This window comes from Centroberyx affinis, unplaced genomic scaffold (assembly GCF_046629955.1).
Source record: "Centroberyx affinis isolate AG114_WGS23_722 - 3 ecotype Tasmania unplaced genomic scaffold, CSIRO-AGI_Caff_v1 ptg003384l_1, whole genome shotgun sequence".
Classification (NCBI taxonomy): domain Eukaryota; kingdom Metazoa; phylum Chordata; class Actinopteri; order Beryciformes; family Berycidae; genus Centroberyx; species Centroberyx affinis.
Genome location: NW_027281372.1, coordinates 12,501 through 27,966, shown reverse-complemented (window position 1 = coordinate 27,966; position 15,466 = coordinate 12,501). Strand labels below are relative to the sequence as shown.

Below are 15,466 nucleotides of genomic sequence, written 5' to 3'. Positions count from 1 at the left end.
TTCTCTGTGAATTGGTGCAGTAGACAAGACTTCCCTACTCCCATATCACCTGGGGAGAGAGAGAGAGAGAGAGAGAGAGAGAGAGAGAGAGAGAGAGACACAGACAGACAGACAGACAGAGATAGAGATCAATCACTTAAAGCCCAATTAACTGTAGATAATCATATTTCGTTATTTTATATTTCCATAATTAATAATCATGTAATTCCGAGGTGTTTGTTATATTTTCCATTCCCCCGACAGTCCTGTGTGATACATCAAGCGCTTCCATCACGTCTGACCAATCACAACCTTTCAATGCTCAGCGCGCATCATGTGACCAAAACAAACAAAATTTGAATTTTGTAAATAAGGACACAACAACAGTGAGACAGTAAGAGTGAAAACAAGACTGCTGCTGCTGAGAAATACTGAACTGAAACAAGTGAAAGACATTTGGTTTCCTGAAACTAAGCCAAATATTTATAATATTTGAATATGGAGGCTGCTGTCCTTCACTGAACTCTTTGGGTGGGAACTGTATTTCAACAACTGGAGCTGTCAATCATTGATATGTGGAAATATCGTCACAGGTAGATGACATCATCACACGTTTCACCTCCAAATAGAAGAGTGAAATTTCACCTTCAGACTCTGTGTTAAGCCAAACATGTGCTTTAATAATAATAATAGTAAGAAGAAGAATGATAATAATAATAAGAATGATAATAACCTTTATTTGTATAGCACCTTTCATACACAACATGCAGCTCAAAGTGCTTTACATTAATAGAAGGCAGATAAAAGACAGATAAAAAGATAAAATTCATTTAAAAGAACAAGCAAAATGCATTAAAAGAGTCAAATCAAGTAAAATAGAAAGATATTTTCCCCCCTAAAGTAAACACAGAATCAAGCGGTGTTACTTCTTGGTATTGAGCTGGTGACACTGTCAGCCAGGATAAGATGAAGTGTGACAGACATGAAAACTACTGAGGTGAAGCTGCTGGAAGCTTCAGTCTCATCTGGAGTCTGGACCAGCAGAGCCGGGCCATAACTCATATTCTGCTCTCCGGTCTTTCAGTGAATCATATGGATCTGTTGATTTTGGGAAATCATGACACACAATTCTGCTGCTGAACTGATGAGAACGAGCAGATTTTATTTATGAGAGCAGACTATTTCCCTACAGGGAAGCGATGGGGACAAATATTATTACTGTGTTATTATTGAGGCTGCTGGTTCAAATCCCTGGACCAGGAGGAAAATCTGACACAGGGAAAGTGGATGAGAAAGTGCCGTGGAGCCAGGCACTGATCCCAGACCTGCCGCAGTGCCGTGGAGCCAGGCACTGATCCCAGACCTGCCGCAGTGGAGCTCCCAGTGGGAATGTGTGGCAGTGAATGAGGGATAAAGGAGGAAAAACAAATCACCGACACCTCTACTGTTTCTACCCATGAGCCTGCTGGCTGGGACAGTCCTGCTGGATGTGTGTCCCAGACAGACCTCCTCAGTCTGTGTGTGTGTGTGTGTGTGTGTGTGTGTGTGTGTGTGTGTGTGTGTGTGTGTGTGTGTGTTACAGCAGCCAGGCCGCAGACTCACCGATGATGATGTATTTGAAGATGTAGGAGTAGTTGTAAGGTGCGGCTGTCATCTTGCTGCTGGGAAAAAAACGGAAGCACAATTTAACCGCAGTTTAAACAAAGTGAAAACAAAGCACACACCGGGCCCGTGTCACGGGAGCTAACTGACTCATATCAGCTGGCGAGACAAACTGAAGAAACCGTAGATCTAAACGACAAACAAAAGGAAGCAGCTAGCTAGGCTAACTAGCGAGCTAGGCTAACTACCTAGCTGAGCTTTAGCATGTAACGTTAGACACCATGACAGTCCGTCAGGATAACACCAGTCATCTTTATCAGATGTATTACACACAATCAGCTGACTTCCTAACTGGAGAAAACAGATTAATTTCCTGTGGTTAGCTTAGGTCTGTAGCCAGCCGGCTAACAGCAGCAATTGTGTCTACGCCTTGCTAATTAGCTAACAGCAGGAGGCCACATTTGTCAAATCTCTAACAAAAACTAACAAATAATAAATCAGACAGCCCGAGTCCGCTGGATGTTTCGTTACTTTACCTTCGGTTCGAGTGTCTATCTAACCTGACAACTTGGTAAATTCGTGGTTAGACAGATAGCGAGTGTGGTTAGCTCGTTAGCCTGGTTATCCGTCAGAAAACCTTCCCACTTCCGCAATACTTCCTCTCCGTTGACAGCAGCGGTAACATCGCGAGACTTCCATCTTTCTACTGCCATCCGATGGACGAGAGGAGGAAGTTTATGTGTTTTTTTGACTAAAACCTTCTGATGCGTCTCTAACAGCAGGAGGCGGTGAATCTGCAAACGCCCTGTCCTCCTTTCTATCTGCAGAACAGAGTTTCTAAACCTTTCCGGGCTGACATTAATATTAATGACCTAAACTCATAGTAAACCACATTGTATCAATCTGATTTATGCTGTATGAGGAAAGGGCCTCTTAAGAAATAAAGCATAAATTAATCTTTATGAGAATATAATTGATTTCTGTTTATACTGGTGGTTGTTTGTCTTGTGATGGTCGCTGACTGGAGGTCAGAGTTTATGTTATTACTTATATTATTAACTACAGGCTGAGACTGACAAAGAATAAAACGCACGACATGTCCAGCAGAGCCGGCCCAAGCCTTTATGGGGCCCTAAGCAGAATTTGATTTGGGGGCCCCCACCGCCTCGGCGCCGCCAATACTATTGACTATTGTCAATGCTTGATCATTCACACACCTGCTGTAAATCTAACACACCCATTATCAATTTTATTAGTTGTAGCTGTGTTGCTTACATCACACCAATGTCAGCCTGGCATGTTTTTACCCTTCTATGGTTTTTAATCTTAAAAGGTAGCAAACTCACAAGAGTGGTCTGGTGTTAATTTGCACTTTAATATTCAAAGTGATACAGTACCATGTGGCATACTGAACGTGGTGGACTGACAAGTAACTAAATAAACCAGCAGACAATGTATTTACTGTAAACAAGTTAATGCCCAGATGCCCACCTGTGATGCAAACATACCTTTATCTTTCTGTTTCTTCTTTCTTTTCTCTGCTCCAGAAGGATTTGTCCTTTTTTGCGAGATTACTTTTTTGCTGCATCGATGCAGAGGAGAAGACAGGAACCTAACGTTAGTCTGACTGACTGACTGTCTGACTGACTGACTGACTGACTGACTGACTGACTGACTGACTGACTGACTGACTGACTGACTGACTGACTGACTGACTGTCTGACTGACTGACTGTCTGACTGACTGTCTGACTGACTGACTGACTGACTGACTGTCTGACTGACTGACTGTCTGACTGACTGACTGACTGACTGACTGACTGACTGACTGACTGACTGACTGACTGTCTGACTGACTGACTGACTGTCTGACTGACTGACTGACTGACTGACTGACTGACTGACTGACTGTCTGACTGACTGACTGACTGACTGACTGACTGACTGACTGACTGACTGACTGACTGACTGACTGTATGTCTGACTGACTGACTGACTGTGCTCACATCAGAAGTGAACGTGACACCAGCTCTGACAGAGGCAGCGGGAACTGATTAAACCAGTAGTATTAGCTAGCCAGCCCGTTAACATAATATTGCGTTTTTGTATGATAACCATTGACATAATATAATATATAACAAAAAAACCCATTTCAAGCGCTCTTGGGGGCCCTAAGCAGGCGCTTAGTTTGCTTATGCGTCGGGCCGGCCTTGATTTCCAGACAGTTTTTACTTGTCCTTCCTTGTGCTTATTGTTATAAACAATAAGTAATAAGTCACATCGTTAAATTCTGGCTCTACATGTGTGGAGACTGCAGTTCTGTTCCAGCAGCTTCTTGTTGCTCGTCTGCTTTGGGAGCCAATAAAGAATTCAAACCTTTACAGATAAAAGCAAAGGATTGATTGAAACGCACATTTTATGTAAATCAGTTTTTAATATAACCAAATCATTTTACAGATCAATATGTAGTCCAAAATTGACAAAGAGATCCTGAGATTACAAAATATCTTTTTTTAAAAACTGGTACAAATAAGTGAATGACATGGTTACAAACATAAATCATAAAGTAAATTTTTTAATTGAGCTAATAAGTGCATGGTGAGGACAGATACGATGCTATTTAAATTATACCACAGAATTACATCAAATAAAGCACATGTGGAGTTAAACAAAAAAGACAATATACAGTATATCCTTTAAAAAAAAAAAAATGTGCTACCTGAAATTCACAATTAAATTTTTTAAGCATCTGATCCCTTCCATAATGTTAATGGTCTTTTAGGATAGCCAATAACAACAGTGATATTACATAGTAAGTTTTACTTGAAGATCAATAATATTTATTTAGTAAGGTAAATTCTGGAGATCTCAGTTTAGAATAAAACTCTTCAACTGATGTCAGGATAACTTTGATTCTGTGAGTAAACTCTAAAAAAAAACGGTGTTCAGTGGGGGTTCTGCTAACACCCACAGGTAGCCGATAAGCACCTTAAGGTTCCTCACTCGATAAAATATCCCCGAAGGTTCCTTGAAGAACCCCTGTATGGTTCCTGGAAAAAAGCACCATGGTTCATCAACACTTCATGAAGGGATTCCTCAAGGAACCTTCTTGGGTTCCCTGTGGTTGCAAACTACAGAAGCCCTGATGGGTTCCCCGCAGTCCTTTAACGTTTTTCAGAGCACATATTTAGTTTTAGTATAATAACACCAACTACAGATACAACACCAACAAAGACATTTAAAAAAAAAAGTGGAATATGCGAAGAAAACTTCACACAGATGTTGCAGTATAACAAAAACCACCTGAAGGAGTTCAGATTCAGACGGTGCAGACCTGCGGTGCGTGATCCACACGCACCGCAGGAGCAACAGTGATCTGTTCAGTGCAGTTTGATTGGCAGGTGAGAGGTCATGTGACTCCACCCTGCGCTCTGAAACACTCTGTTTCCAATCGCTTCTGCTGTGCATTAACACATTTCCACAGCATCAAGCAAAGTGCGCAGAGCTGAACTGTTGCGGCGCAGGTTGTGATGAAACCCTCGCACGTCCAATAGGAATAAGGGAAGTAGCCGACCAGGAAGAAAAAGAAAATGGAGGAAAATTTGCTATTGACAGTGTCAGAATTGTCAGAATTATACAACAGAACTCTGAAGCTTTAGGGGGAAGACAGCAGGAAAGCTCTCAGAGTGGGCCGACCAGCTGTGGAGACGAGCGATCTATGACCATCATGTGATACTTTAGATGTTATATCAGATGTTATGTTCAACACTAACAGGATGACAAACTGTAGCTTGTTATAGAAAAGTGACTTTTGTTCCGCACCGCTCCAACTTCCCCCAGGATCCAGTCAGGAGCCGTGCTGGACCAAGCAGAGAACTGGATCCTGTGTGACAGACCCGCCAGGTAGAGGCAGAGGTGTCAGCTTTGCTCGAGTCCCAAGTCAGTCTCAAGTCTCGAGGCACAAGACTCAAGTCAAGTCCATGTCATTAATGTCAAGTCTCAAGTCTAAATGTAGAACAGCAAGTCAAGTCAGAACAAATCAAGAGTCCAGTATCAATTTAATATCTTAAAGAAAACTAAATATCTAGGACTTTTCAATGCAATATGGTTTTAATAGGATAAAAACTTGGTAAGAGCATCATGAGTTTGGTTTCTATAATCAGTTTCAACTTCAATAAATTCAATCATTCCATACAAATTCAGAAAACAGAATTTAAATTCAGTCGTCTGCTGGAACAAATCTCATCACTTTCAATCTAAGTCATTTACACAAACACAAGATCTCAAGTCAAGACTTTAGAAACCTTTTCAAGTCATCAGAGTACAAGTCAGAGTCAAGTCCCAAGTCACCAGAACCCAAGTCAAGTCAAGTCTCAAGTCTTCTCTTCGTGCATCAAGTCCCCACTAGTGGGTAGAGGTGTAGACAAGATACTCCAGTCAAATTAAGTTTTATACAAGGACACAAACAATTTTGATTTGAATATTATAGAGCTCAGAAAACATTTTAAATCAGACCAAAGTGTTTTTATGTCCTCTGCTGGAAAAAGAGCTTTAAGTGACAACACTGAATCACAGTCAGTGAAGTCACAGCAGGTGTTTTTCCTTTGACAGCTGATGGAAAACACCTGCATGACATCACTGATTGGGGCGTGGCCAGAGAAGGTGTTTCAGCCCACAGAGAGCAGAGCAGCAGCAGCTTTCTGCCCGATGTGAGTTTAGTGTTAATTTGCTGTTTTAACTAATCATGAAGAAATTATCGGCACTGTTGGAGCACGTCTGCACTAACTTCACCAAGTGTACTGGATTTTTAAACACCACTATCTTATCTCAATGGATCTTATTAATAATCAAATATTGTTTAATGGATATTACCACGTTGAAATGATGATGATGCTGTTAATTGGGCAAAAAAATAAATCAGACTAGCATTTAACAAGTAAAATGAAATGTAAATAAAGAAAAAAGAGAAAACCCTCTAAAATGTGTGGTGTGTTTGGTCTCTGAAAGTGTGTGTGTGTGTGTGTGTTCAGGTTATTTAGTTTGGACTGTTCATGTGATTATTGTAGCCAGCAATGCTTGGTACAGAAAACTAACAGAACACATTTAAAAAATTTAAAATTTTAAATAAAATTCTTGTTTTTCTAGATTTTGGCGACACGTTTGGTCATCAGCGGTTCTTTGGTGTTTTGCCCTCAGTGACCAGAACAGACAATGGAAAAGCTTCATGAACTGGATATAGGCTGGATCACTGCTGGGTTAGAGCAGAGAGAGAGGAGCAGGACAGACAGTTCTGTGGAAAAGTTGAGGATTATCACTTTAAATTAATTTCCTATTAGATTCCTATCTGTTGACAGGACAGCAGTGTGTAGATGATCTGATGATCTGATGATCTGATGATCTGATGATCTGATGATCTGATGAGGGACCAGCAGCTGTCAAGCAGCAGCTTTGGTCTCCCATTCCTGTGAAATCAATCAGCAATAAAACCAGAGTCAACTGGATAAGAGACCAGACAGAGCAGGTAGCAGTTACATAATTTATATAATAAAAATGATGTATTTAATATGTATTGTGTATTTAATGAAAAAACAAACAAATCTGACCTTCCTCCTCTGGAAGACCTTGCCGTGTTCGATGAACAGCGCTGATGGAGTTTTTCTCAGCGAGGTTTTAGCCGAGGCCGTCCGCCGCAGCAGAGGGTTCAGGAACCCGGCCTGCACCAGGAGAGACCAGCAGAGATTACAGAGAAACCCAGAGAGACCAGCGGAGTTTACAGAGAAACCCAGAGAGACCAGCAGAGTTTACAGAAAAACCCAGAGAGACCAGCGGAGGTGTGAGCATGCAGAGGAGTCCGCTGTGGTTCAGTTACATTTCCATTTAGGCATTTCACTGACACTCCTGTCCAGAGTTCACACTGCACTTTGTAACTAAATGCTACACAACTAAAGTTTATTATCAGTATTATTGTTATTGAATTGTCTAAAATGGCATGGGTGAATTAAGTTGTTTAAGGATGGGTCCTTACAGGCTCTACTTTTCAGGAAGCAACGGGGCTGATGGGAAATGTAGTCTTCATGTGGAGAAATGTCGCACCTTTAAAAATGAAAGGAGCAGAGGAGTCCTGATGCCGTTTCCTACCTGAGCTCGTTCGCTGCAGATGGCCAGCGACTGTCTGAAGGAGGTGCGCTTGTTTTGCTTGCCGGCAGACGCCAGGTTGATCTCTGACCCCGCCCTCATCTGCACAGTCCTCTTCCCGGTCAGCTCCAGCTTCTGAACGCCTCGCTCCACCTCGCCCAGCGTCCTGTCTGAAGCACACAGAGTGAACACACTGCTGCTGAGGCTCAACAAGTGAAGAAGAAAACTGATTACAGAGCCAAGTCACTCCTCATACACAAATATGTACAGAATACTATGGTATATTACAGTGTGTACCAGAGGTGTGACCAAGTCAACTTTGCTCGAGTCCCTAGTCAGTCTCAAGTCTTGAGGCACAAGACTCAAGTCAAGTCCCAAGTCTAAATGTAGATTACCAAGTCAAGTCCATGTCATTAATGTCAGGTCCTCCTGGGAGCAGCTAGACGATCCAGAGCCAGATTTTCTTCCATCTTGACTCACACAGACCTGTTCAGCTAGATCTGTTTCTACCAGAGCTGTGACTCCCAAGTAAGTCTCAAGTCTAAATGTAGATTACCAAGTCAAGTCCAAGTCAAGTCCAAGTCAAGTCCAAGTCATTAATGTCAAGTCTCAAGTCTAAATGTAGAACAGCAAGTCAAGTCAGAACAAATCAAGAGTCCAGTATCAATTTAATATCTTAAAGAAAACTAAATATCTAGGACTTTTCAATGCAATATGGTTTTAATAGGATAAAAACTTGGTAAGAGCATCATGAGTTTGATTTCTATAATCAGTTTCAACTTCAATAAATTCAATCATTCCATACAAATTCAGAAAACAGAATTTAAATTCAGTCGTCTGCTGGAACAAATCTCATCACTTTCAATCTAAGTCATTTACACAAACACAAGATCTCAAGTCAAGACTTTAGAAACCTTTTCAAGTCATCAAAGTACAAGTCAGAGTCAAGTCCCAAGTCACCAGAACCCAAGTCAAGTCAAGTCTCAAGTCTGACTCGAGTCCAAGTCATGTGACTCGAGTCCCCACATCTGGTGTGTACTGTAGAATATTGTAGTAAAGCATAGTATTCCTTAAATTACCAGGCTACAGATGGTACTGTACTACACCACACTACAGTAGATATTATAGAATAGCATAGTGGCATTTTTCAAATTACAGTTTATTTACAGTTAAATCATTTCACTGATTCTCTAGTAAAAATCCCATCGGGTCGGTTTAATTCTCTCTGAAACCAGACCCAGAGTCATGGAGGTGGAACTCAGCGGAGAGAGAGATCATGTGACCTCGTGTTTTTAAACAGACGGCGTCCTTATAAGGAGACGGCAGCGGGTCGCTTCGCCTCAAAACCAAACCGCTAACGATGCTAATTAGCCCCAAACCAGACAGGAAAAGAAGAATCTGTTTTTCTAGAGTCAAGGAAAGAACACTATTCCCACTTTCTCTTCTGAAATTGTTATTCTTTCCAAAGCTTTGGACTTTAATTGACTTTTTCTACAAGCTTTCAGCTAGAAATGACGTTTTAAAATGTTCTGGGTCTTCGGGAGATGTGCAGATGTGATTCTTTATACTTTTTGAGATATTTAACTTGTATTCTAAATGATTTTGCCATAGACATGAGAGTGAATAGTGAAATCTCTTGGTCAAATTGTAAACAGTTCTTAAAAGATTAACTCTTTCTAATGAATTCAACTTTTAAAGCAAACATTTCCCCAGGACATGGAGGAACATGCGTCTAGTTGCCAAGTCTAGTCTGCTAGACTCTCTACAGACTCTGTTTTAGCCAGGAGACGGTGTAGTCTACAGGCTGTTTTAGCCAGGGGACAGTGTAGTCTACAGGCTGTTTTAGCCAGGGGACAGTGTAGTCTACAGGCTGTTTTAGCCAGGGGACAGTCAGTATGGATCAGGACCGTCTGTATCTTCCATATATAAGCTGTGTGGGAAAAGGAGCGAGGGAGAATGAAGTCATCCAGCAGATCATCCTGACCAGAGAGTAATTATACAGATGAGATGTAAGTGGGAGCAGACAGTGAGGCAGGAGGCAGCGGGGGAATGCCGCTAACCCGCTCCAACCAGTGGAGTTTGATATGAGAAAATGTTTCAGGATGTAAAACCTCAGCGGTAAACGTCAGGTTTTGGTGTCAGTCCCTCAGAATCAAAGAGCGAGGGCTTCTTTCTAGAGCCGCCATTTTGCACCGAGAGACGTTCAACAATCATACAGGGAGAGATCCATCGGAGAAGAGGAGAGAGACCAGTTTCTCCACCCACAGGAGCAGGAGAGAGACCAGAATGCACTGCAGCAGAGAGACAGGCTGGGTGATTATCAAATCCAAGAACGCCAAGTCGAAACTTGTGTCCTGGAGAAAGTTCTTCCCGAGTCGTCTTGGAGAGAACGATCTTCTCATGAAAGTGAGAACAGAGAAGCTTCCTTACAGTTTGAGAAGGACAGTGTGTGTGTTTGGAGCTGAGCGTGTGATCGATGCTCCGAGCTGAACAGCCGGCTCATACTGTAGGTTACAGCTGTTTGGACTTTTAGCCAAGATAAGGTCTATCTCTCTAGAGTTATTCATGCTTTTATTACCTCTAGGTTAGACGATTGTAATTCTTTGTATGTGGGTGTAGATTAGTCGTCTCTTCGTCGTCTGCAGTTAGTACAAAATGCAGCCGCTCGTCTTCTAACTGGAAAAAAGCGTGAGCACATAACACCAGTACTGGCCTCCCTCCACTGGCTTCCTGTCTGTTTCAGGATGGATTTTAAGATTTAATTGCTTGTTTTTAAGGTTTTAAATGGGCTGGCGCCACCTTATCTAGCAGAACTCTTGCATCATCATACTCCAGCTAGAGCACTGAGGTCGACCAACCAGATGCTCTTGGATGTTCTGAGATCTAGGCACAAAAACAGAGGTGACCGAGCCTTTGCGGTGGCTGCTCCTAATCTCTGGAACAGCTTACCTATTCATATAAGAACTGCTCAGACACTAGAAACCTTTAAGTCGCTGCTGAGGACCCATCTCTTCTCGTTGGCATTTAATTCGAGTTGAGTTGAGCTTGACACCTTGACCTCATCTTCTATTGTGCCGCAATTCTTTTATTATTATAATGTTTATTGTTTTCTTTCATTCTTACGTGTTATTTACTTTTATATTTGTTTATTTTGGTATTGTAAGCCTGTTCAGCACTTTGGTCAACTGTGGTTGTTTTAAATGTGCTATACAAATAAACTTTGACTTGACTTGACTTGACCTGATGCGTCGGCTCTTGCAATGAATCTTGGGACTTTCCATTCATTCTCGCTGGTTAAAGTCTCCACCTGATGCTTCCTTGTCTGCCAAGTAAACCATTTATCCTTCTTCCATCCTAGTGTTCTTTTGTTTTGGAATCGTGCTTTTATGGTTAGAAATTTCATTAAACACAACATGGACGTCACAAGAACACAAACTGAGAAAGAACCCAAAGAAGAACCCAAAGACAGAACCCCAATGTTCACAAAGTAGTTGGCTAGCTGGCTGTATTTGCCCATTTACCCACTTTTGACTGAATGCAACAAGTTCACACTCCTTCTCTGGGTGTTGTCAAAAGTCATTCTGGGAAATGTAGGAAATCACTAACTGAAGTAGAAGTAGACGAGGCAGGTTGAGGGAAATTGTCTTCAAGTAAATGACACTTCATCACAAAATAACTAATAATTTTTTGGATTCCACTGGTAACCCCTCCACCAAACCACCTTTCTATCCTTGATTTTCACCATGTGTTTCCCATTCTTCTTTTTAACTCCTGAATGTTTTGAATATCATGGACTGATGAGATCTAACAACAGAAGAGGATCAGAGGGGGATTTTTAAATTAATTGTTTTCTGAACATAACCTTGAATTTTTCTTATAATAGTTGTTTTTTGGCCTAACAATGATCGCGATCATCATATTTTGGTGGTTTGTGTCCGGCTGGGTTCAGGTCTGAGTCAGGAGGGGATTATTATGGGATGTGACTCACTGTGGCTGGTGAAGACTGTGTTGCTATAGGTAACCGAGTCCTTGGACGATACAGAGTCGGCTCGCAGTGCCTCCTGAGAGCTCTGGAACTGAAACCAAAGATGGAGAAAACAGAGAGATCAGCAACACCGTTCACCTGGTTCATTACCAAAAATATAGTTGAACACACCCAAACTATTGGCAATGATAAACTACAGAAAAAGAAAGTCACACACTCCCCCTCCCATTTGCTGTGACACGTCGGTGTGAACATTAGACCTCCGTGTAAAACAACGGAGGTCTGGAGAAACTCTCGCTGTAAGTCGTGGGATAACGAGACTTCGCTGAGCCAAAGGATCTCTGATTGGCTGAAACAGGATTCTCCCATAATCCCCCAGAAACAAGTAGCTTCCATCGTTAGCTTAGCTACTGCGCTAGCTACTTCCCAGAATAAATTCAAGTTAATACAAACTCTTTGGGTAAATTAAACAAGTGAGATAAAAATGGATGAAAAATTTGAATCAGCACAGACACACACACAGCTGGAGCGTACCATGTGGTCCAGTATGGAGGTGTTGGAGTAGATGGGCTGGGCCGGGCCTGTTCCACTCAGATGGAACGGGTCGTCCATGTAGGTGTTGGAGGTGGGAAACCGCCGAGTCTTCAGACCGCTGGGGAGAGGAAAGACACAAAGTTCACTCTAAAAGATAAAGAAGAAGAAGAAGAAGAAGAAGAAGAAGATCGTCACACAGGAAGTCACCTGTGATGACAAGCGTCCGACCTGGTAGCATGGATGGATGGATGGATGAATGGATGGATGGATGAACTACCTGAGTGCTCCACCCGTGTGCTCCAGTGTGTTGTTGTTGTCATGGTGATTGTGATTGGCAGCTCCGTCCTGCAGCAGCTGGAGCCATCGCTCCTTATCATCTGAACAACTGGCCTTAAGGAGGGAAGGAAGGAAGGAAGGAAGGAAGGAAGGAAGGAAGGAAGGAAGGAGGAAAGGGAGGAAGGAAGAAAGGAAGCAAGGAGGGAGCGAGGAAGGAGGAAAGGAAAGATGGACAAATGAATGAATAAGTGAGTGAAAATGTGACTATGAATCAATGATGTATTATCAAATGAAGGACTGATAACGAACAAATGCATTAGAAAATAGATTAAAGCGTAAATAAGTAAAACATGAAGACTGACTGAACAACTGACTGAGTGAACAAATGAATGAATAAAGAACAAACAAAATGATTGAGTGTTATGTTGCTAGTTGTCATTATGCCACCAAGGCTAATTCCTGTATAATATGGAGGGTTTTCAGCCTCTGGCGGCCATATTGGAGTTCCACAGCTCTTGGGCAACAACCGCTGTCTGTTTCTAAATGTACGACTCGGCAATCTCAACATTTAACAACAGAGATGGTTCATTTCTGACTGACGATTTCATCACTTTGATTTTTGATTAGCACACTAGCTAACGTAGCTAGTAGCAGCTAACGTTAGCATGTTCACATTAACATCAGTGTGTTTGCTGGCTAGTTAGCTAGCTAACAGTTTGTTCAGGTTAACTGAGCTGACTCTTCTCAAGCTCCAACTCTTCATGTTTTGGAGTAGAGACTAGGGCTAAAGACAAGACAGTTTACTGTGTCACAGTAACCTACATTTGGAAACAAATCCACCTTATCACACTATTCACTTTTACTGAGAACGTTACTGAATGGATCTACAGCCACACCACAACAAGCTGACTCAGCTGCTCTCTGCTGACAGCCGCTTCAGACACATTTACAGCTGCAACGATTAATCGATTAGTTGTCAACTATTAAATTAATCGCCAACTATTTTGATAATAGATTAATCGGTTTGAGTAATTTTTTAAGAAAATTAAGTCACAATTCTCTGATTCCAGCTTCTTAAATGTGAATATTTTCTGGTTTCTTTCCTCCTCTATGACAGTAAACTGAATATCTTTGGGTTGTGGACAAAACAAGACATTTGAGGACGTCATCTTGGGCTTTGGGAAACACTGATCCACATTTTTCACCATTTTCTGACATTTTATAGACCAAACAACTAATCGATTCATCGAGAAAATAATCAACAGATTAATCAACAATGAAAATAATCGTTAGTTGCAGCCCTATACACATTTACACTTTATTAACTAACACACAGTTCTCCATGTTCCTCCATCATGGAGACAGGCTGCAGCAGGTTGAACACCTCACTGGTTCTCACCTCCAGGACAGCCACCTGGTCTCCATGCTGGCTCAGTGTGATCCGGTAGGAGCGCTCGGTGTCGGGGCCGGCCGTCACCTCGCACCCCCTCAGCTGGACGGAGTACTGCGGCGGTCGCTCCTTCTTCTCCTCCCCTTCCTCCTCCTCCTCTTCCTCCTTCTCCTCCTCCCCCCCAAACATCTTCAGAAGCCCCGCCTCCACCTGGCACAGCAGGCTCTGCCACTGGCAGTTCATCAGAACGTTCAGGAAGCCTGAGCATGAGTCAGAGAGGTCAGAGGTCACTGAAGGAGATGACTGTCCTGTCTGCTGTCATTTTTCATCCTAAGGGATTCTGGTCTTTCAGTCTAACATGAGGTGTAACATGACGCTAATGCCTTTAATAAGTCCAGTGCTCTAGTGTTAACCAGGGAGCTAGTTGGTGATCTTCTTGTTTTCTCCAGTTTTTCATGTATGAACTCTAGTTTAGGGAAAACTTTTCAGGCAGTACACACCGGTTGGGACCGTTGTAGAAAATCCATAATATCTGGTATCCTCCACTATAAAGCATCACAGACCGGTTAACTGACATCACACAGTGTCTGGGTATTGAAGTGCAAATTTTCCCAAACCCAAATCTGTATAAAGACTGACATCTACAGGTAAACAACATGCTACTGACATGTCCATCTGCTATTGGCTGATCTTTGATGATAAGTGATGATGTCACCTTCTATAGAGTCCAACAGGTGGTGACAGGTGGCACCAAAGATCATGCCGTTTACCACTAGATTCCAGTCTTTACACAGATCTGGGTTAGAGGATGAGTGACACAGTAGATGTACCTCTGTCCTTGGTGTCCAGGCTGCTGGCAGCTGCAGGTTTCTCCTCCTCAGACTCAGTCTGGACGCTGCTGGACTGCAGGAACAAAACCAGAGGCACCAAACATTTCATATCTCACTTTTTAACCTTATTTGGTAACACGTGTGTGTGTCTCTGTGTGTGTGTGTGTGTGTGTCTGTGTGTGTGTGTGTGTGTGTGTGTGTGTGTGTGTGTGTGTGTGTGTGTGTGTGCGTGTGTGTGTCTCTGTGTGTGTGTGTGTGTGTGTGTGTGTGTGTGTGTGTGCGTGTGTGTGTCTCTGTGTGTGTGTGTGTGTGTCTGTGTGTGTGTGTGTGTGTGTGTTGTGTGTCTGTGTGTGTGTGTGTGTGTGTGTGTGTCTGTGTGTGTGTGTCTGTGTGTGTGTGTGTGTGTGTGTGTGTGTGTGTGTGTGTGTGTGTGTGTGTGTGTGTGTGTGTGTGCGTGTGTGTGTCTCTGTGTGTGTGTGTGTGTGTCTGTGTGTGTGTGTGTGTGTGTGTGTGTGTGTGCGTGTGTGTGTCTCTGTGTGTGTGTGTGTGTGTCTGTGCGTGTGTGTGTCTCTGTGTGTGTGTGTGTGTGTCTGTGTGTGTGTCTCTGTGTGTGTGTGTGTGTGTCTGTGTGTGTGTGTGTGTGTGTGTGTGTGTGTGTGTGTGTGTGTCTCACCCTGCAGGACAGCAGCTGCTCTGACCTGAACAGAGACGAGGAACTCTGAGTCTCCAGTTCACC

The 15,466-nt window shown here is 42.6% G+C and overlaps 1 protein-coding gene and 1 long non-coding RNA gene across 2 annotated transcripts in view; both read right to left on the bottom strand.

Moving 5' to 3' along the window:
• Positions 1–3: 3 nt before the first annotated feature.
• On the bottom strand, positions 4–2,224 carry LOC139660787 (uncharacterized). Its single transcript, XR_011696570.1, has 3 exons — positions 2,118–2,224; positions 1,582–1,637; positions 4–49 (listed from the first exon to the last, which is right to left on the bottom strand). It is a non-coding gene; the product is annotated as an uncharacterized lncRNA (long non-coding RNA).
• A 3,468-nt stretch (positions 2,225–5,692) lies between these two features.
• LOC139660788 (actin filament-associated protein 1-like 2) overlaps positions 5,693–15,466 on the bottom strand; it is a gene marked incomplete at its 5' end in the record, with an annotated part of 19,286 nt that continues 9,512 nt past the window's right edge. The window contains 9 exons of the mRNA XM_071539017.1: positions 5,693–7,042; positions 7,184–7,294; positions 7,719–7,885; positions 11,704–11,791; positions 12,235–12,352; positions 12,512–12,624; positions 13,910–14,160; positions 14,731–14,803; positions 15,404–15,466. The exon at positions 15,404–15,466 is cut by the window's right edge and continues 24 nt beyond it. Of these exons, the coding sequence (XP_071395118.1) occupies positions 7,016–7,042; positions 7,184–7,294; positions 7,719–7,885; positions 11,704–11,791; positions 12,235–12,352; positions 12,512–12,624; positions 13,910–14,160; positions 14,731–14,803; positions 15,404–15,466 (1,011 nt within the window). The remainder of the gene's footprint in view (positions 7,043–7,183; positions 7,295–7,718; positions 7,886–11,703; positions 11,792–12,234; positions 12,353–12,511; positions 12,625–13,909; positions 14,161–14,730; positions 14,804–15,403) is intronic.